The sequence below is a fragment of the Pelophylax lessonae genome (assembly GCF_965119305.1).
Source record: "Pelophylax lessonae genome assembly, chromosome: 4".
Classification (NCBI taxonomy): domain Eukaryota; kingdom Metazoa; phylum Chordata; class Amphibia; order Anura; family Ranidae; genus Pelophylax; species Pelophylax lessonae.
The window spans coordinates 89,159,008-89,181,769 of NC_138771.1; the positions used below are offsets into that span (position 1 = coordinate 89,159,008).

At 42.1% G+C, this 22,762-nt stretch overlaps 1 protein-coding gene across 1 annotated transcript in view; it reads right to left on the minus strand.

Moving 5' to 3' along the window:
* Window positions 1-9,377: 9,377 nt before the first annotated feature.
* Window positions 9,378-22,762, minus strand: part of AP4E1 (adaptor related protein complex 4 subunit epsilon 1) — a 118,117-nt gene continuing 104,732 nt past the window's right edge. The window contains exons 18-21 of the mRNA XM_082255970.1: window positions 22,149-22,637; window positions 20,343-20,533; window positions 15,227-15,387; window positions 9,378-10,061 (exon numbers count right to left, since the gene is read on the minus strand). Coding sequence (XP_082112096.1) covers window positions 9,901-10,061; window positions 15,227-15,387; window positions 20,343-20,533; window positions 22,149-22,637 — 1,002 coding nt within the window. The 3' untranslated portion in view covers window positions 9,378-9,900. The remainder of the gene's footprint in view (window positions 10,062-15,226; window positions 15,388-20,342; window positions 20,534-22,148; window positions 22,638-22,762) is intronic.

The window sequence follows — 22,762 nt, forward strand, 5'->3', positions numbered from 1 at the left end:
AAAACTGTACTTTTGCCAACTCCATTAGATGATCCCCCACAGCTTTTACAAGGGAGGGGAGGTGGTATAAAATAGAAGCTTCATGAGCAGGGCCCTAATGTCCCCTCTGTAATGAACTGTATTGTAATTGTTTTGTCCCCCCCTCTACAGTGTAAATTGCTGAGCAAACTGTTGACGCTATAAAAATCCTATATAATAATAATCTCTTCTAACAGATTAGTTCCCCATGACTGGTGGACATCTAAAATTGTTCCTATCCACAAGAAGGAAGCAAGGTAGAAGCTAGCAATTACAGGCCAGTCAATTTAAAATCAGTTGTATTCAAGTTAATGGAATCACTCCTGAAAATAAGGATCATTGATCACCTAAAAATTCACAACTTGCTTGACCCAAAGCAGCATAGCTTTACTGAGGGCAGATCATAGACTAATCTGATTTAATTTTTTTTACTATATTACCAATGTTTGGGACCAGGGCCCCTGTCTTACCTGTTCACTTTGCTGGTCCCTATATAGAGTCCAGGCTTTCCCTGTCTTGGTGGACATACACTCTGTCTTCAGAGTCTGGGTTCCATATGGATGAACCACGCCCAGGACCTGTATAGCACCCTATGGCTAATTATACGCATTCAACAATGTGCCGCAGTGAGCACCAATGCAGGATCCAATAACTGAAGCAACATTACACCTGTCTCCACAGTGTAGGGTCCGGGTTTTACCAAGGTTTCAGTGATCTGGATGCATGGCTTTAATAAAAGAAAGTGATCAGAAAGCCAAAGTAGTTAGGCTAAGAGCGATTTCTTCATAAGGCAGAAGTGGTCCATCACCTTAGGACACTAGCAAAAACTGAGGGCTTATAGGGGGGTAGGTTTATGGGGGTAGATGGCCAGGGGGCATGTCCTGTATGAATAAGATACAACCTAGCTTTTCCATTACAAGGCAACTTTCAGGTAAGTGGCTATAATGAGATTAGTGTCATGTTTTCGTAGGAGAATGTCCATAAAAAATGCAGTTCCCAGGCTGTTACAACACTTTTGACATGCTGCAAAACAAGCCATTAAGGCTGTCCATAGAGGCACTGTGCAAGTTTGGTTTATAGATCCTCGGACTTCACTTTAAACTTGTGAGAACAAAATACATTAAAACTCAATTCTTTAAGGCATTGAGATGAATGATTCTAATCTTCAAGTTTATTCATAGCTTTCTACAAGAGATCATACTGAGAATGTTCTTTATTTATAATCACTGAAGATTACTTCAGATTGTAAAACAATCCTATTAGGATGTGTTATATACCATGCCTCCTAATCCATTTTAGAAGTGCTACCTACTGGCTAGACAAGTTAGCTTCAGCAGCTCTTGCAGAGACTGAATATTATAAGTATTTAAAATAAAGCACATCACATGAGGATGCTTATGTCATTAACATTGTTTAAGAGAGTTTATTTTAGCGCTATAAAAGTCAATGCAGCTCAGCATTTAGCCTGGTGATGGCAGACAGGCAGGGCCACAACTTTAGTGTGATTGCAGAACCCTTCTTTAGACACCAGTTTTTAAGGCCTCTTGCACACGATATTCCTGTTTGAGCATCTCGCAGCTTGAAAAAGCTCAGTACAGCTTTTTTTTTTTTTTTTTTTCTGAGCTAAAATACAGCCCATTAATTGTAATGTGCCTGTGGACACAGGTGCGTAAATAAGCGCTGTGCATTCTTCAGTAAGAACAAAATAGAAAAATCTGCATTTTTGGTCAGTAATTGAAGCCTCAATGCACGCAAATATGCACGAATACTCGCAAACACATACAAAAATAAAAAAAGGTCTGGAAAAACTAGATGCTCAAACAGGAGTATCGTGTGCAAGAGGCCTAAAAGCGATTTTTAACCCATGGAAAGCATCAAACTTTGTGCCATTCCCTACTCTATATAAAAGGATACACTGAGCAAGATTACACACATAAAAGATACCTGTAATGAATGATATATAGACACTGCCACCACCATTTTTTTTTTTTTTGATGTTGGCTATGGTGCGGTCATAGGCGGCTCTCTAATTAGGCAAATTAGGCGGTCGCCTAAGGCCTCCCACCTACAGGGGCCTCGCGGCCAGTGGCAGAGCGACTAAATTTAGTAGGGCGTAGTCAGGGAAATCTCCCAAGTAGAGGAGGAGAAGGAGAATGACCCTGGGTGGCTGGAGGAGGAGAAGGAGAGGGCCCCTGGGTGGCTGAAGGAGAAGGAGAGGGCACCTGGGTGACTAAGGGAGGAGCAGGCGGCTAAGGGAAGAGCGGGCCCCTGGGTGGCTGAAGGAGAAGGAGAGGGCCCCTGGGTGGCTGAGGGAGAAGAAGAGGGCCCCTGGGTGGCTGGGGGAGAAGGAGAGGGCCCCTGGGTGGCTGGGGGAGAAGGAGAGGGACCCTGGGTTGCTGGAGGAGGAGAGGGACCCTGGGTGGCTGGAGGAGGAGAAGGAGAGGGACCTTGGGTGGCTGGAGGAGGAGAAGGAGAGGGACCCTGGGTGGCTGGAGGAGAAGGAGAGGGCCCCTGGGTGGCTGGAGGAGGAGGAGAAGAGGGCCCCTGGGTAGCTGGAGGAAAATGAGAGGGGCCCCTGGGTGGCCAGGGAAGGAGGGCCCCTGGGTGGCTGGGGGAGAAGGAGAGGGCCCCTGGGTGGCTGGGGGAGGAGGAGAGGCCCCCCCGTGATGCCAGAGTCAGTTGCCAGGGAAGAGAGTGGAGCTGAGCCAGTCCTGCATATCTGACATCAAAGCCAAACATGGTGGAGCTGGATCCCTTTGTCCTACACAATGACAGCCCCCATGGTGGAAGGTGAGGGGCAGCGGGGCTGTGACATTATATAGCATATGGACTCTGTACATTATTGGTAGTTTTGGTTGGAGTTGTCCTTTAGATGTTTAACTCTGTTGTTTTTCCCCCCAGCTGTGAGGGACTGAGGAATGACAGCCCACTATGCTGGGACTTATAGTGCCCTAGAATGTGGAGGACTGGGGAATCCTCAGTCCCTCACAGAGGGCACTACAAGTTCCAGAATAGCAGGCTGCCATGCCTTAGTGCCCACAGAGGGCACTACAAGTCTTAGCATAGCAGGCAGTAGTTCCTCAGTCCCCTACAGAGAGCAGTACAAGTCCAAGCATAGCAGGCTTCAATTCCTCAGGGAGGAATGGCAGTGCACTATACTGGAATTTACAGTGCCCTCTGTGGGTACTCAGGTATTGCAGCCTTCTGCAGTGGGACTTGTCGTGCCCTAGACTGTGGCGGACTGAGGAAGGGAAGCGTAAGAGGGTCTCTGGAAACTCTCATGCAAGGGGGAGCTTTGGTGACCACAGAGTTCCCTTTTACACCAGAGTCCCCAGCTTTCCCCCTCAAACCAGAGTTCCCAGAACTCTCCTTAAATCAGAGTCTCCAGCATTGAATTGAATGCTGGGGGGGAATCTGATTTAAAGGAGAACTCTTATGTAAGGGGGACACTGAACTCTGACGTAAGGAGGGACTCAGGGAATCATGACCTATAGGGAAATGCTGGGGACTGTGATGTAATAGTAGGCATATATATATATATACACATACCCGATGTTTAATGATCTTTGATTAAAGAAGAATTGGTTAAAGAAAATTCTAGAGACTGTGAATCCATAGTACAAAGGTTAAGGCTCTTAATGTACAGTGGGTACGGAAAGTATTCAGACCACCTTAAGTTTTTCACTCTTTGTTATATTGCAGCCATTTGCTAAAATCATTTAGGTTCATTCTTCTTCCTCATGAATGTACACATAGCACCCCATACTGACAGAAAAACACAGAATTGTTGACATTGTTGCAGATTTATTAAAAAAGAAAAACTGAAATATCACATGGTCCTAAGTATTCAGACCCTTTACTCAGTATTTATTGGAACCCCTCTTTTGATCTAATACAGCCAGGAGTATTTTTGGGAAAGATGCAACAAGTCTTTCACACCTGGATTTGGGGATCCTCTGCCATTCCTCCTTGCAGATCCTCTCCAGTTCTGTCAGGTTGGATGGTAAACGTTGGTGGACAGCCATTTTTAGGTCTCTCCAGGGATGCTCAATTGGGTTTAAGTCAGGGCTCTGGCTGGGCCATTCAAGAACAGTCACGGAGTTGTTGTGAAGCCACTCCTTCGTTATTTTAGCTGTGTGCTTAGGGTCATTGTCTTGTTGGAAGGTAAACCTTCGGCCCAGTCTGAGGTCCAGAGCACTCTGGAGAAGGTTTTTGTCCAGGGTATCCCTGTACTTGGCCGCATTCATCTTTTCCTCGATTGCAACCAGTCGTCCTGTCCCTGCAGCTGAAAAACACCCCCACAGCATGATGCTGCCACCACCATGCTTCACTGTTGGGACTGTATTGGACAGGTGATGAGCAGTGCCTGGTTTTCTCCACACATACCGCTTAGAATTAAGGCTAAAAAGTTCTATTTTGGTCTCATCAGACCAGAGAATCTTATTTCTCACCATCTTGGAGTCCTTCAGGTGTTTTTTAGCAAACTCCATGCGGGCTTTCATGTGTCTTACACTGAGGAGAGGCTTCCGTCGGGCCACTCTGCCATAAAGCCCCGACTGGTGGAGGGCTGCAGTGATGGTTGACTTTCTACAACTTTCTCCCATCTCCTGACTACATCTCTGGAGTTCAGCCACAGTGATCTTTGGGTTCTTCTTTACCTCACTCACCAAGGCTCTTCTCCCCCGATAGCTCAGTTTGGCCGGACGGCCAGCTCTAGGAAGGGTTCTGGTCGTCCCAAACGTCTTCCATTTGAGGATTATGGAGGCCACTGTGCTCTTAGGAACCTTAAGTGCAGCAGAAATCTTTTTGTAACCTTGGCCAGATCTGTGCCTTGCCACAATTCTGTCTCTGAGCTCTTCAGGCAGTTCCTTTGACCTCATGATTCTCATTTGCTCTGACATGCATTGTGATCTGGAAGGTCTTATATAGACAGGTGTGTGGCTTTCCTAATCAAGTCCAATCAGTATAATCAAACACAGCTGGACTCAAATGAAGGTTTAGAACCATCACAAGGATGATCAGAAGAAATGGAAAGCACCTGAGTTAAATATATGAGTGTCACAGCAAAGGGTCTGAATACTTAGGAACATGTGATATTTCAGTTTTTCTTTTTTAATAAATCTGCAACAATGTCAACAATTCTGTGTTTTTCTGTCAGTATGGGGTGCTATGTGTACATTCATGAGGAAGAAGAATGAACTTAAATGATTTTAGCAAATGGCTGCAATATAACAAAGAGTGAAAAATTTAAGGGGGTCTGAATACTTTCCGTACCCACTGTATGCATATTATACAGTTAATTTTTATCACTTGAATTATTTTTCCCATTATGGGCGTGAGTGGGGCCTCATGTCCAAGTTTTGCCTTAGGCCTCACAAAGCCTAGAGCCGCCTTGATTCAGCCTTCACTACCAGGAGGAGTCACTGAGCTGGCACAAGGAAGCAGGAGGTTAGACTTTTCAGGCTAACTTGAATGAGGGCAGTAACAAAGTGATTACTAATATAAAATTCCTAGAGTTTGCAACCTCGCTACTTTGATGGCAGGGTTGAACAGTAACAGTTGGAAGTATCTTAGCAACATCCTAGCCTCAGGCTTCAGGTAGTATATAAATGGCCTACGCCTGTAGCAAGGGTCATTATTCAACTGTAGTCAAAGCTGCACAGTTTGTTTTTTTATCTATAGACATCCCTTATCTACATAGGCAGTTTTTTTGGGAAATAGGAACTAATCATTTGAGCTGGCAATGCATGTTAGAGCAAGCAGAGAAGAAATTAAGAACAAGTGGAAATTGGGCCATGAAAAAAAGACAGTGTGTTGGAGAGAAAGTCCTGGAACAGTATGGTAATTAAACTGGGAATAAGTTGAGTGAGAGCAAATGTCCAATGTAAGTAAATTGTTCAGAGGTGATGAGGCAGAAATATATGATATCTGCAAAGAGTCAAACAGGTCAGGAAATTGTTGTAAAACCAAGTGGAGCAAGTTATAAACTGAGTCACTGTGTGTCAGGCATTTATCCGGACTGTGCCGGCAAGAGAGCCACTAATGCTGCTCAATGAGAGTACCACACACTAAAGTGAAGGTTTCCTGGAAACAAGTCGAGTTATCGTTGTAAGAACAGAATAAAAGCTGTTTCCATTGAGATAAAACTTTTGCAATTTAGTCTAAAACATTAAAATGTGATTTCTATTTTTAATTTAGATTAAGTGGACATAATATACAGAAAACTATTTAAACACTTTATCATGTGTTGCCTTTTTTATATATAAAATAAGATTCTTCTCCCTGCAATGATGCAGGAGGTCAGTACAGAAATTAGCAGCAATAAATCTGCTGGTAGATGAATAATGAGCATTATTTTAATTAATACATAACAGGATTTTCAATTTGCCTGCTTTAGCATTTTTATTGTTGGTGGTGCCAGCTGCATAACTGCCAGGCATGTGTGAGGATATCTGATTTCTTGTCGTGTGTGGTCACTCCTACTAGCCGTGACCTAGGCCGTTGTACAGTGGAAGCTTTCTATGCACAGTTCCAGAATTAAGTGGTGGAGGTGAGGACCATGACAGAGCTGTGGCTCATCTCTCAATGATACGTAGATTTATTATCAGTAGTAAAAATGTGATTGGTTCTACCTGGTGATCTTTTTTTCTGAAGTTTAGCCCTTTTTATACAAAAATGTTCAGCAACCAAGACCTTTGCGTAACATTTTTACACTTTTCTGTAGATGTCCTTTTTAAAGAAAGACAGGTTACTGCTTTTGTGCTGCAGACATTATAGAGGGAAAGGAAAAAAAAAAAAATATATATATATATATATATATATAACAAAGTAGTGAATTAGACATGGACTCTTACATAACAATGTGATGGTCATGCAGCTGCTATAATAAAAATGAAAACCATGAACTGTTATCTTAGTTATGACACTAGCAGATATTAATTTTAGTCCATGGCTGCCTTCATTAAAATGTATAATAACATTAGAACTAATGTCAATCAATAACATTTGTGTTCCTATAATATAGTCATTAGGCACTGACGCAGCAAGAAATGGCATAAAAAAGGTAAAACACATTAGCATCTTTATGTACACATTTCATTTAAAGGCACAAAAAGTAAATAAATAGGGCTGCTAAGATGTCAACATGCAGCTCTCCACCTGGAGTGATTTAGGTTAACTGAAGAAAACAGCAAAAGTGTGGATAATGGCTGGAGAGATGGAAAGGGTAAACATTTTTTTCCTTAAGTGCAAGCCTGACACCAGCCTCTGAAGTGAACACTCTGGGGTTGATTTACTAAACTTGATAGTGCAAAATCTGGTGCAGCTGTGTATGGTAAATCCGCTTCTAACTTCAGCTTGTTCAATGAAGCTTTGCAAGAAAAACCTGGAAACTGATTGTTTTCTATGCAGAGCTGCACCAGATTTTACACTCTCCAGTTTTAGTAAATCAACCATTCTGTGTTCTGGAAAAGAATAGTACAATTTCTATGAATGGAGGTGGGTGAGAGGTGCACATCGTTCACACTTGCAGCTTTAACCTCACAGTACAGGAAGATAAATGCTGTGTGGAGAAGATTTCTATAGTATCCAGCAGCCAGCAGGACATGAGACACACTTCAATACAGGTAAGTTTGTAAATTGTAACTGAACTTCACTTTAAGGCTGCTGGGAAGCAAAGGTGACAGAAATAAGATGAAAGGCAAGGAAGACTCTGCAGAGGAAGCAGTAAGAAGACATTAATTAATGAAAGGATAGGCTATAGAGCAGTGGTCCTCAACTCCGGTCCTCAGGGCCCACTAACAGGCCAGATTTTAAGTATTACCTTGGGGAGATGCAGACTAGAATACTGCAATCACTGAGCAGCAAATGATATCACCTGGGATGTATTTCAGTTATCTTGCAAACCTGGCCTGTTAGTGGGCCCTGTAGGCCAGGGTTGAGGACCACTGCTATAGAGCACAGCTAAAGGAGAACTCCAGGAATAGTCTGGCCATCCATATACAATCCATTTTATGTAATGTTATAATGCTGAACTTAAGGAAAAAAGTATTGCCACCCAAAGTTTTTGTTTTGTGGTGAAAATGATTGTGTAGACTCAAGCCAGCAACCTAGCCATTACAAAAGCTACTGTTTACTCCAACAGCAGTCCTTTCTCCATCCATAGAAGAAATACACATACTGTATATCAGCCTTTTTTTAACCAGGGTGCCTTCAGGTTTATTCCGGGGTGCCTTAGCAAAATGCCTAAAATTGCCCAAAAATTATATATAAGCCAGCAGGTGGCTTAAGCCTGCCTTTTAGATACACAAAGCCACAGGTTTTCATTGTGCACCATCACAACCTTCTAGGTGCCAGCATCCTAACACCACCATCGACTGATAAGGAAGACATTGGGTGACTGCACAGCATCCTTGTTTGCTCCTCCCCTTCAGTACTAGAGACAATTTAGCCAATTGAGGGAGAAAAACAGGAGAAATTAAAAATTACAATATTAGGCAGTACCAAAGTGTATTTGTTTTGGAAGAATAAATTAACTCCAACGTTGGTTGTCCTATGTTTGTTGAGGTCGCTGCATTGTGCTAAACTTTTAGTTTAGTTCTACATGTATTTTAGAATGGGGTGCCTTGAGATTGTGCAGAATTGTAAAGGGTGCGTTGACTAAAAAAAGTTTGAGAAATACTGCTGTTTGTTGAGTAATTAGTAACTGTTCAAGGTCAAGGTCTATTGCAGCTAATTTTTTATTTTTTTTATTTTTAATACCAGAGGTTTATTGTTATTTGTTTTAAAGAAAACCGTTCATAGGAAAAAGATGGGGCTACAAAAGTGGACCTCTCCTTCTCAAACTTTTAGTTGCTTGGCTGTGACCCTCTGGCTTTAAAGAGGTTATAAAGGCAGATGATTTTTCACCTTACTGCATTCTTTGCAGGAACGTTAAAAAAAAAAAAAAAAAAAAAAAAAAAAAACCTTCTCCCCAACCACCCTAAATAAATATCTGAGCCTGATCTCGATCCAGCTATATGCACAAGAGCCAGGGCTTTCTCACTCATTTGCTCAGATATAGCAGCAGTAGCCATTGGCTCCCACTGCTGTCAATGAGAGTTAGTGACAAGGGGGCAGGGCCAAGCCCCGTCCTGTGTGTCTTATGGACACTTGTTAGGGGGGTGAAAGGAGCGCCACCAGGGGACCCCAGAAGAGGAGGATTGAGGCTGCTCTGTGCAAAACCTATGCACAGAGCAGATAAGTATAATGTTTTTTTTTTTTATTAACTAAAATAAGAAGCTTTACAATCACTTTAATACTCCAACTCAAAAAGAACTATTGCCTTTACTAGAACAGCACTACTGCTATGGACTATCCATGTTAAGAAGTAGGTCAGCAGTGACAGACCATCTTTCTCCTTTTAAAAGTTCACTGTAACATATCAGGTAAAATTATTTATAGTTTTTAAACCATCTGGAGTTCTCCTTTAATGCTTTACGTGCACTTCCATAACTGTAAGCACAATACTAATGAATACAAGTTTAAATACTGTATTGCTGGTCTATTACTCTATGGAGGGTAAAAAATCCATGTCATACCCTTGGGTGAGAACTTCTACACCAATAATTAACACAGCTCAAGGTATCTGATGCAAAGATTTTCAACTAAAGAGCTTAAAAAAATAAAAACCTGTTTACATTCATTATACTGCAAATCAAAATAGCAATCATCAATAACTTACAGGTACAAAATTTTTGTAATATTTGTCAATAAAAATCAATGCTTCTTTAAAGTCTTAAGTTATCCTGTACAAGAGTCACGCATCTTCCATCTGTTAGCAGCATTGCTTTGGTTCACAATATAATACAAACATGTAAACCTAAAGAGGAGGCACAGCAAGTTTTAGTGGTCCTCAAGTGCTTTTTGGCATTGATAAAGTAAGCAGTCCGATAAAGCAGAAGATGATGATCTTATCCATAGAAGCAGCATTCCTTCCTGGAGGTGACAGTGCAGCAGAGATGGGACGGAGGGCAGCAGCTGGCATGCGACTATCCCTTCATCACCTTAAAGCAATGCACAGGATTGAATAAGGATACATAGTAGTAATAATAATGACAGACAAAGATAAATGGTCAGCCTAATTCAGAACATACATGTTACCACGCACAGGCAGGCCCCTAAGGAGGTCAGCTATATTATGACAGGAATCAGTATAAATAATATTACAAGTTACATTCAAAGTAAATACAGGCAGTCCCCGGGTTACAAACAAGATAGGTTCTGTAGGTTTGTTCTGGAGTTGAATTTGTATGTACTTTGGAACAGGTACATTTTTTAAGTGTAATTCCAGCCAAAAAAATATTTTTAGGTTTTTGGGATAGCATAGAGAAGGGTTAAGAATCCTGCAACATTTGTTTTGCTGTCTCTGCCCCTGTTCAGAATATTTCACCTCACTTTCTGTCCCTGTGACAATTGGATTTTGAAAATTTTGGGTTGTTGTAGAAACGGGGATTGGTAAAAAAAAAGCTGAAATAGAGACACCTTTTCCCATGAGAACTCTTACAGGAGTGAATTTCCCTTCCTAGAGATAGATTTCTTCTCACTTCCTGTTGTCTCCCTCTGAAAGTAGGAGTCGAATGTAAGTCGAATGTTTTTGTAACTCGGGGACTGCCTGTACTGCATAATGGGCTTTCTTATGGATTTTCTTTAGCATTCAAGGTTAGGGTGATTATAATTATACATTCATAAAATCCGTACAAAGCAGATAGTCAAGTGTCTTGACCATTATCGACTACAATTGGTAAAAAGCATAAAGAGTGGAGGTGCATGCTCAAAAATGTATAAAAAGCAGAAAATTGTGTAACAAATTCCTCTTTAAAAACGAATTAGGTATATGATTCATCTGCAATAACTGTCCAACCTAACATACCTTCTCCACAGATATGGAATATACTACGACGCAGGGGGGTAAAAAATGTAAATACACTAAATGACATGATACAAATTTGTGATCCTAACGGATTACACTGTATCATGGCATTTCACCTGGTGACTTTCCCAGTGCCCTGCCTATGCATTTCCAGTTATTTTTGCCTGGAATTGACAACAACCATGGCATCCAAAAAGCGTTCTTTTTGCACAAAAACGCTTTTAGACGAACTGGAAAAGAGCGACAGCGAAACTAAGTTGCTTGAAGAACTGAGCGATAGCGATTCATGGCAAAATTCGTCATCAGGTACGGAAAGTGACGACAGCGACGATTCTGATGTCTCTTTCTGGCACATAGTTCCGTTGGAAATTCTGAAGAATCATTTGATATACTTCCCAAATTCCACAAGCTATGTGCCAGAAAGAGACATCAGAATCGTCGCTGTCGTCACTTTCCGTACCTGATGACGAATTTTCTTAGGAATCAATATCGCTCGGTTCTTCAAGTAACTCAGTTTCGCTGTCGTTTTCCAGTTCGTCTAAAAGTGCTTTTGCGCAAAAAGATTGCTTTTTGGATGACATGGTCGTTTCAAAATTTTCCAGGCACAAAGCACTGGAAAAGCACAGGCAGGGCACTGGAAAATTCACCAGGTGCAATCCTGTGGTAAAATGGCATGATACAGTGTGATCCATTAGGATCACAGCTTTGTATCATGTCATTTGTGTTTTTACACATTCAAATTTGCCGCTGGTTCCACCCCCCCTGCGTCGCAACGCTCGTAGGGAGGGAACCGGAAGGCAAGTGTCGGCAATCGGCCATGCACAGAACGGGGAGAGACTGTGAGGATGCCGGGGAGGATGGTGGGAAGGACGGCGGGGGAGCGCAGGGAAGGTGAGTAACTTTGCGGGGTAATCCCAAGTGTGGCTCGGGGTTACCGCTTTCGGTACTGAAAGTTAACCCCGAGCCACACTAGGGAATACTGCCAGGGAGGTTAATGTCTAATCTGCTGGCAACAAAAGTGAGTACACCCCTAAAATAAGATGTCCAAATTGGGCCCAAAGTGTCAACATTTTGTGTGGCCACCATTATTTTCCAGCACTGCCTTAGCCCTCTTGGGCATGGAGTTCACCAGAGCTTTACAGGTTGCCACTTGAGTCCTCTTCCACTCCTCCATGACGACATCACAGAGCTGGTGGATGTTAGAGACCTTGCGCTCCTCCACCTTCCATTTAAGGATGCCCCACAGAGGCTCAATAGGGTTTAGGTCTGGAGACATGCTTGGCCAGTCCATCACCTTTACCCTCAGCTTCTTTAGCAGGGCAGTGGTTGTCATGAAGGTGTGTTTAGGGTCATTATGTTGGACTACTGCCCTGCAGCCCAGTTTCCAAAGGGAGGGGATCATGCTCTGCTTCAGTATGTCACAGTACATGTTGGCATTCATGGTTCCCTCAATGAACTGTAGCTCCCCAGTGTCGGCAGCACTCATGCAGCCCCAGACCATGACACTCCCACCACCATGCTTGACTGTAGGCAAGACACACTTGTCTTTGTACTCCTCACCTGGTTGCTGCCCCACACGCTTGACGCCATCTGAACCAAATAAGTTTATCTTGGTCTCATCAGACCACAGGGCATGGTTCCAGTAATCCATGTTCTTAGTCTGCTTGTCTTCAGCAAACTGCTTGCGGGCTTCCTTCTGGGATGACAGCCATGCAGACCAATTTGATGCAGTGTTCGGCGTATGATCTGAAGACTGACAAGACTGACCCCCCCCCCACCCCTTCAACCTCTGCAGCAATGCTGGCAGCACTGACCCCCACCCCTTCGACCTCTGCAGCAATGCTGGCAGCACTCGTCTTTTTTTTTTTTTACGTCTTTTTCCTAAAGACAACCTCTGGAAATGACGCTGAGCACGTCCATTTCTGAGTGGAACCTGTCCTGTTAAACCTCTGTATGGTCTTGGCCACCGTGCTGCAGCTCAGTTTCAAGGTCTTGGCAATCTTCTTATAGCCTAGGCTATCTATATGTAGAGCAACAATTCTTTTTTTCAGATCCTTGGAGAGTTCTTTGCCATGAGGTGCCATGCTGAACTTCCAGTGACCAGTATGAGAGTGAGAGCAATAACACCAAATTTAACACACCTGCTCCCCATTCACAGAGGGAGAGAAAATGACTAATTGGGCCCAATTTGGACATTTACACTTAGGGGTGTACTCACTTTTGTTGCTAGCGGTTTAGACATTAATGGCTGTGTGGTGAGTTATTTTGAGGGGACAGCAAATTTACACTGTTATACAAGCTGTACGCTCACTACTTTGCTACAATGTAAAGTGTCATTACTTCAGTGTTGTCACATGAAAAGATAAAATAAAATATTTACAAAAATGTGAGGGGTGTATTCACTTTTGTGAGATACTGTATGTGCAGCTGCAAGGCACAGAATGCCTCGGATTGGCCCAGGACAGTGACAGCCTACGGATGCGCTTGCTCATGTGGGGCTAGGATCCAAATATACCTGAGTTCATCTCTAATGAAGAGGAAATGCGAGAGGGAACAATCAGGTAATTTTAATATAAACATGGAAATAAACATGAATGAGGACATAGCCAGTAATAAAAGTGAATTAAGGTTGCAAGAAAAACCATTCAAACTTAGCCAGACTTTAAGGGAAACTCCAGTCAAAAATGAAATTTTTCCTATTAATAGTATGTTAAATATCTTTATCTTTAACATCATTCATTTTCTGGCTAGCTGCTTGGGTAGCTTAGAAAGTCTCATCTAAACTAGACAATCAGCTTCTTCCTGTTCTTCACCGACAACGCTATCTCCCTTTATCTGAATTTGTTAAGCTGTCTTTCACTTCCTGAAACGATTTGTTGGTCTTTCTTAGACAGGCATGCCTAGACCAGCCCAGCCCCACCCCCATCCCTCCTATCCTTCACCATAATCCCCTCCCGTCTTCATTGCCTTATTTAGGCCAGCAGCTTATCCTGCGAGAAGAGAGAGGAGGAGGGATGTATATGAAAGAACTAAGGTACAAAGCAAGAAAGATTTTTGAGATTTTAGAAGCATACAGATGGATTTCTATAGTTTATTACACGTGAGTAATGAGTTTTAGGCTGCGTTTCCACAAGTACTACTTGGGCACAAAGTCGCATGACAAGTCACAACGTATTGATTTCAATGGCACCCATTCCCGTCTTTGCCACTTTGAAAATCAGGAGCCAGCGCTAATTTGATGCAACTTTGCTCCAGAGAGTGTAAAGTTGGATCAAAACTGCACTCAAAGTCACACTCTAAATCGCACAATTTAAGAGTCGCACTAGTGGAAACGTAGCCACTAGGCTAAAGTGTGGCTTTGGAGTGCGACTTAAGAGTGCAGCTTTTAACCAACTTTAAACTCTCTGGATCAAAGTTGCATCAAAGTAGTCGCATAGATTGGAACATAAATGGGAATGGGTGCCGTTGAAATCAATGGGCTGTGACTTGTCATGCGACTGGGTGTCGAAAGTCGCATGACATATCACACTAGTAGAAACAGAGCTTTAGTCTACGTTTCCACTATTGCGATTTTGAGAGCGACTTTGATGTGACTTTACACTCTCTATATCAAAGTCACATCAAATATTGCATCAAAGTAGTGCAGGTACCTTATCTTCAAAGTTGCATAGTTGAGAACAGGTGCCATTGATAAGTCACACTAGTGGAAACGTAGACTTAGTGTGGTTGCCTGTACTATGTACATTGTAGATTGTGAGCTGAGACCCCCGAGCACTTCCAGCTACACTGACAGTTCCCCCTCCCCTGTGTCCAGCTCTCTTCTTCTATGCTATTCTTCATTCAAAGCCCAGCACACCTATACTGTATATGTGCCCCTCCCTGTGTCCTGTGTGAATGGATCTTTTTTATTTCTTAATTTTCTCATGAATTAGGATGTTCAATGCATCCTTACTGATGAGAACACTGGGCGGGAACCTACGACCAGCTCCTCCCATTCTGTATACGCCCACTGGCTACAGAGGAATAGTGCTCCTCCCTGGAAGTGATGTCACTGGCTTTCAGTAACCACACCCACTTGCTGTTTTTGGACTCAGCAGGAAGAGGAATTGAAGTCATGTGACAGCACTGAATACTACAAAATAAAGGTGGAAAAACTGAGACTTTTTCATTTTGACACATAAGGCTGAACTCTGCTCACATTAATGATTGCAGGGGAGAATTGAAGGTATTAGGCTGTACTTCCGCTTTAAGTTGCTAAATTGTAGATATAGACACTATCAATAGTAACATTTTTCTTACCTATAACTTGTACAACATGAAGGTTTAATTTGTTTTGCAATTCTTCATAAAACAATTCATGAAGAGACTTTTGGGCATTTGGGACCTGAACTTTTTCCTTCACATCATTGGACAGTGTCGGCCACAATTTACCAAACTCTTCAGTAGATATTACCAATGGTCTGTATGAAAAAAAAAGAAAGTAAATTCAAAATTTATATATCTTAAAACTATTTTTAGTATACTTTTTTTATATAAAAAGGCACTGCTTATTATTTCCCAAAATTTACATTTTACATTTGAATTTTACATTTAGTAAAAACAAAATTCTCCCTCTGCATAACCTCAAAGAGATCAGTTTGAGATCTACCCACCTGGAAAGGGATAGAACACAAGAGCGAGTATTAGCTCCGCTTCCTCAGTATATTTCATTGTAATATTCTTAGTATGCTTACAAATGGGAAAATGTTTACAAGCTAAAATTCAAACTAATACAAGGAGGGAAACTCAACTACTGTCATAGATCTTATGGGTAAAGAGACAAACTTTTAAATACAATTCCAATTTCCAACCACACTCTGACAGCACATCTAAAATATTTGCCAGTTAAACACCTTAAAGTGGTTGTAAACCTTATACATGAAGTATGGACAAAGCCTATAGCTCTATACAGGCAGTTCCCGGGTTACAAACAAGATAGGGCCCGTAGGTTTTTGTACCGTAGGGTTCCCATGATGTCGGCACCCGAAGCCGATTTTTGTCATCAGCTCTCGAGTGCAGCTGCTGCCATTCAGGTTAAGGGAACCTGGCAGTGAAGCCTTTCAGCTTCACAATTGGTCCCCTACTGCGAATTCGCAAAGCACACTGCGTTTTTTAATTGGCCCAGCGACGGAGGAAGAAGGAGGGGGGCCGAAGTGCTGTCTCCTGAAAGTGGGGAAGGGTACCTGCCACAAACAGGTACCCATTCCTACCTCCCCCCTGAAAGGTGCTAAATGTGGCACCAGAGGGGGAAGGAAGCATATAAGCGGAAGCTCCACTTTTGGTTGGAACGCCGCTTTAAGTTGAATTTGTTTTTAAGTCGGAACAGGTACATTTTTTTAAGTGTAGCTCCAGCCAAAATAATATTTTTTACGTTTTTTTGGATAGCATAGGGAAGGGTTAACGCCCCTGTAACATTTGTTTTGCGGTCTGTACCCCTGTTCATTAGATTTCACCTCACTTTCTGTACCTATGACGATTGGATTTTTTTAAATTTTGGGTTGTTGTGGAAACAAGGATTGGTGATAAAGCTTCCGTGGAGACACTTTTTTCGCATGATAACTCTTACAGTAGTGACTTTCCCTTCCTAGAGGTAGATTTCCCCTCACTTCCTGTTGTCTCCCTCCATTTGTAAGTAGGAGTAGTTTGTAAGTCGGATGTTTAACCGCTTGCCGACTGCTCACAGTATATTTACTGCGGCAGTCAGCCCCTCACAGGCAGAGTGACGTAGGTCTACGTCGCTCGCCTGTGAGGCTCTGGGGAGCGAGCGCGCGCCCGCGGAGGCGCGCTCCCGCTCCCGCGCGGTAACGGACCCCCCCGCACGTGTGACCAGCGGACCCTATGTCCGCCGGTCACTCGGCGATCGGCGGGGGAGAGGGAGAATGTCAGGCAGCTTGTGTAAACAAGCCACCTGTCATTCTCCTCGCTGTAAAAACACTGATCACATGGATCTACTATGTAGATCCGTTGATCAGTGTCCTTACAGCTGAAGCCACAGCCAATCACAGTAGAAAGCACGCCCCTAGGGACACACACAGCCCCTCCCTCCCAAATAAAGTTAACCCCTTCACTACCAGTGTATTTTTACAGTAACAGTGCATATGTATACTACTGATTACTGTAGAAATGTCACTGGTAACCCCAAAAGTGTCAAAAATGTCAGTCAAGGGTCCGATCTGTCCGCCCCAATGTCGCAGTACCGCAAAAAAAAAAAAAACGCAGATCGCCGCCATTACACGTTAAAAAAAAAAACCACCAAAAATGACAAAAATCTTTCCCTTTGTTAGTAAACGCGATAACTTTTGCGCAAACCAATCAAAATACGCTTTTTGTGATTTTTTTTACCAAACATAGGTAGCATAAAACAAATTGGCCGAAATTTTTAAAACATTTTGATTTTTACATTTTTTTTTGGGGAATTTCATATAAAAAAATGTGAAAAATATTGTTATTTTTGCAAAATGTATGCTATTTTTTTGTTTATAGCGCAAAAAATAAAAATCGCACGGGTGATCAAATACCACCAAAAGAAAGCTCTGTTTGTGGGAAAAAAAAGGACGCCAAATTCGTTTAGATACAGCGTCGCACGACCGCGCAATTGTCTGTTAAAGTCACGCAGTGCCGAATCGCAAAATACCCCCTGGTCGTTTAGCAGGAAAATCCTCCGGGGCTTAAGTGGTTAAATATAACCTCGTTATTTATTTAATAGCCTTTAGTATCACTTTAAGGAATATAGTGGTGCCCTCTCTCCATCCTTGCTTTACAGTTAGGCCAGTAAAGATAAGCTGCAGACTGATAAGAACAGAGTATAAGCACAGGCATGCTGATGGGGTCATGTTCCCTGTCAGCAAATTTGTGTGTAGCGCACCTGATTGGCTCCCAGTTATGTCCCTCCTTTTCCCAGCCTGTGTGCTGCTGTATAGGGGGTTGCAGAAGGTGGATACCAAGTACAATTCAGATACACTACATGGTAGTTATTTTTTTTATTTTAAATACCAGTAATGAATAATTTATACAGAACTGAATGCATTTCTTTTATGTGTTGTATCTGTATGTGGTTCATCTTTAACTGCATATACTTGTTCTAGGACAGTAACAAAGTACTAAAGCAAGAAGTTTTGCATTAAGAGTTCAGCATTGGCAGCCTCTGTTTTACTCATGACAGGTTTCGTTAATCACTTCAACTCTCACACCTTACTTATAGGCCAAAGCAATTTTTACATTTCCTCTATAGGCCGTTTATTCAGCAATAACTTTCTAATACATGGTTTTTGATGGAAAAAAAAAAAGAAAAAAATAGGGTAACTTTAGGCAAATTTCAGCTTTTTTTTATTTTTCCTATTTTGAACAGTAGTTGTATTGTAAAATAAAAAGAATACATTTTATTCCAAAATTCTAAAAATGTTCTAAAAACACTAGAAACCTAGGTTTCTTGTGTAAAAGAAAATGAGAAAGGTTTTTTCCCCGCATTTGTTTGTACGACACTGACAAAAATAACATAGAAAATGAATGAAAAACAAAATGAATGTGTCATGAAAGTGTCATTTTGACACTTGTTAAAATGGTAGTAAAGTGTAAAAAAAAAAAAAAAAAAAAAAAAGAAAAGAAACAAAAAACTTCCCCCCTGCAAGTTAAGGGCATAATTTGCTAGTGTGCAGGTCCGGTGCTAGACTATTTTGCACCCTAGGCAAAACCAGCTACTTGTGCCCCCTCCCCCCAGATAGAGGGGGCTGAGAGAAAAAGGGGGCTAAGAGAGAAGGAGGGTGGCTGAGAGAGGGAGGGGGGCTAGGAGAGGGAGAAAGAGGAGTGAGAGGGGAGATGAGAGAGACCCCTAGCTCAGTCCCTATCTGCAGTCCCTCCTCTGTTACATTGTCCCAGTCTCTGTCAGAAGATGTGCAGGCCAGGTCTGTGTATGATGATGGACGGTACCTTCCATGCCATGATGTCAGTGATCTGCTTTGATCCTTCCAGGTCAAGTGGCTCTCGCAGCAGCTTGTGCTTCCCACCCATCCTCTACTACAGCTCTGTGCCCTCAGTCAGCCTGTCCTCCAGATCCGGGCCTCAGGTTAGAGCAAAGAGGAAGTTGGATCCGTCCATGCTCTGGAAGCTTGGGGTACGCTACACCCGCTGCTTCTTGCCTCTTCGGGAGGGCAAGGTCAAGGAGGAGGCGGTGCTGCTGTTGAGTTCTTCCCCCGAGTCCCGGGCCCTTAGACCTTTCTGCCCTCGGACGGCCCCTCCCTGATCACCGCCGTGTGACAATGAATGCCCAACCACCTGCACCCCAAGAGTGCTGCTGATTGCTGCAAAACCACCTCAGACAGGGCCAATGCTAGACAGCCAGGTAGAGGACAAGGTGCACTGACAAGCTACAGACACCCTCTCCTCCCAGGGAGAGTAGGTAAGCCAGCGGCCGTGGCTGCGCTCTAGGAAGCAGTGTGCCCTAGGCGGCTGCCTAGTTTGCCTAGCGGTAGCGCGGGCCCTGCCTTATTGGTGCATGTTTAAGAGATATTCCTTGTACCTTTCGGTAAGCTTTAGTATAAGCTTACCTGTGGATACAAATCACTTAGCTGTGTTAACTACTGTTTTAATTGCCGATAATAACGGCAGAGGAAGGAAATTGAATTTAAGAAGTACGTCCTTGAAAATTACAGATTTTTTTTAAGACCGTATCAAAATTCTCAAGTGAAAAAAATAATAATAGGCAAAAAAGCTGGGGTTTATTAAAAAAAAAAAAAAAAAGTAAATGTCAAATGTCCATAGCCTCATATACAATTCCTTATGTAGTTTTTGTTAAAAAAAAAAAAAAAAAGGTTGATAAAGAAAACCAGGTCTTGACTAAAGCTTAGTACACAGGGGTCAGAACGTCTGGTGACATCGGCCAGTTCAATAGAAAAATGGCCGACATTTGGCCTGTGTGTATGGCAGCCAGTCCGACAGAAGCTGGCTGTTCGGTCGGCTTATGTCGGACGTGCATGTTGGATAGGCAAAGTCCCCTCTGACAGAACACAACAGTTTAGCAGGGAAGATAGCTGTACTAACATCAGATTGTTAGTACAGCTGCTCCGACCAGAGCGGTCAGTGTTTTTTCATTCAACCTGATGGGTTGAACAGAAAAAAACTCATGGTGTGTACTAGGTTTTATACTACATGATTTCTTTGGATTCCTGTTGTTATGTATATGTTTACAGTGACTGGCATATGCCACTTTGGGTAAGTACCCCCCCCCCCAAAAAAAAAAAAAACAAAAAAAAAACAGAAAAACAAAAACCGAAACAAAACTAGTGCTTCGTAAAATATTTTGTAACAAATGACTATGAAACAGACAGCCAATACCCGCATGAAAAAAAAAGTCTCAGTAAAACATGCAGACCAACATTACCTGATAAAGTCTAGCAGCACAAATTCTATAGAAAAGTTAATTAGAGAAGGCACCTCTGAATCTAACTGGTAAGTGACACAGCCGGTGACCGTCGCATTATTACACGGTTTCTTCAGCTGCACACATTCCCAGCAGTGCTGAACTCCAGCTCCTTCCAGGTGAGAGAGCTGACAACAAAGACTCTTGGAAATCTAAAACACAAAGAAAAGAATGCAGCCATCATTATATTAACCATGGATTCCAATGTGCCCCTTGTATACAATCATCCTTACATACAATTCATTTTTTTTTTTCTTTGCAGTCCATAGGAATTTAATTAAACTTAAAGCACTGAAGAAACTAAATCAACAGGTTACCAGGTGCATACATAAAGATTTTCAAAATAACAGAACAAATTTGTACAAAGGAGACATTAAAGGCTAACTAACTTTAGCAACATGTTACATCCATTTTTAGGGTATACCGTGAAAAATGCTAAGCTTCGGCCCCCTCATGCGGTGTGTGGGAGTTCTTCTCCCTCACAGCCACTGTCATCTTTAAAAATCACCTACTCCAATAAAGGGGCATTTTGCTAATTTATTCAAGCGTGGGATGGATGTCTCTCCTCCACTTCTACCATCTCAGATTGAGTGAAGGCATGTGTAGTAATTGACCCTTACCTCATGCATGGTGTAAATTTTATTTTTTTGCAAATGTTACCTTCCTTACATCCTCAACCACTTTTATGTATGGACAGGTTGGGGGGGGGGGGGGGGGCGAGGTACACAATGAGGTCTTATAATTGAGGTATTGATCTATACTAGTCATGGGTCTGTCTCCTATTGTGCTGTATATTCTTGCCATACAGCAAGCAATGGAAAAGATTGTCATTTTCGTTTTATTTTTGCCTTTTTTTTTTGTTATTTTGTACTGTTACTTTGTGTGTAATGTTGAAAATTTTTCATAAAAAAAAAAGAAAATCAGCACAGCTGTGTGGGGATCTACCCCCGCAGCCACATCATTCATTTACAGAGATCGGTGACTGAGTAAACTACAAATCCCAGCTGCCACTGCGTCAGAAGGACTTGTAGTTCTCAATGAAATTTGAATGCGGTAATCAGCATACTCGTAGTCCATTGACACTTTCTCTAGTTGTCTTAAATGAAAGCCCATACAGAGGGCAGGGAGCTGGAGGAAGAGTTTGCAGGGGCCTGACATACAATCGATCCACTGATCGTGGGAGAAATGCTTTTCTGGTTCCTGCGGAAAAAATAAAACAAATGCACATTTTTTTCTCCAAAAATATGTGCATTTATTTATTTTTTCTTAAAAAGGTGAGCTTAGCCTTTAGCCCCCGTTTATACCGGTGCAACTTGTTATGCAATTTGACAGTTTCAAATCGCATGACAAGTTGCACCCCATTGCCGGCAAAGGAACCTACTATATCACAATTATGAAAAAGGTTTCTGCCTTTTTTTAATTGATTTCATTGCATAGACTTCTGTTAAATAAAGTCGCAACCCGTATTGCAGTGCAAATCACAATGCGTGCTTTGAAATTATGCTGAAGTAGTGCAATTTCAAAGCCGCACCGGTGTGAACGGGGGCTGAAAGGTTAACATTATCTTAAGTCACTTTTCAGTTTTAGGAGTATGTCTCCCCACCACACAAACATATATTGCAGTATAAAGAAATACAAGGTTTATCTACAATCAACATCCTCACTTGTCCCCAATTCCTATCAAAATGCCTTGTTTCAGATAGGATTCCCAATACATGGCATAAAAACCATATTGTCATCAAATTATATAGTCAACAACTGACTTACAGTAACACTCTCAGAGTCTTCCATCTTCACAGTAATACATTTTATTGCTGAAGAATCCTGATTGACAAATACCAAAGCCAACAAGACACTGTCATCCTTCCATACTTTACTGGAGTAGATGCTCAGAGTTCCATTGTTTGTTCGCTCCGTAAGCTCTGTGTGAGTATACTGGCTGAGTTCAGGAAGCAGAGATGGCACAAACCGCATTCTAGAGGCTTTGTGTGTGGGCAAGGAAGGTTCATTTGCTTGTACAATGTCCAGGTTAGAGTTTCCAAACAAAGATGAAACCTTAGAATCAATAGTATGCTCTCCAATAGTGCCGGGTTCTTGTGTAGTCAGTCTTGAGTTTATTGAGTGGGAATCATTTGGTAAAGCCTGCATTACATGATTCTGTTCTACAAATGTGGAGAAGAATGCTTTATCTGTAACTTTATTTCCCATCTTTGATTTCCTCTTGAACTTGTGTGTTGATTGGTCTGTTTTACCCATCTTTAAAATACAATATATACAGAAAGTCAGATGTTTAAGACACAGTGTAGGTTTCAGAAAATAAAGAACAATGATAAGGCACATAAGCATTCGTAACATTAGGACGAACCCTTTATTGAATGCTT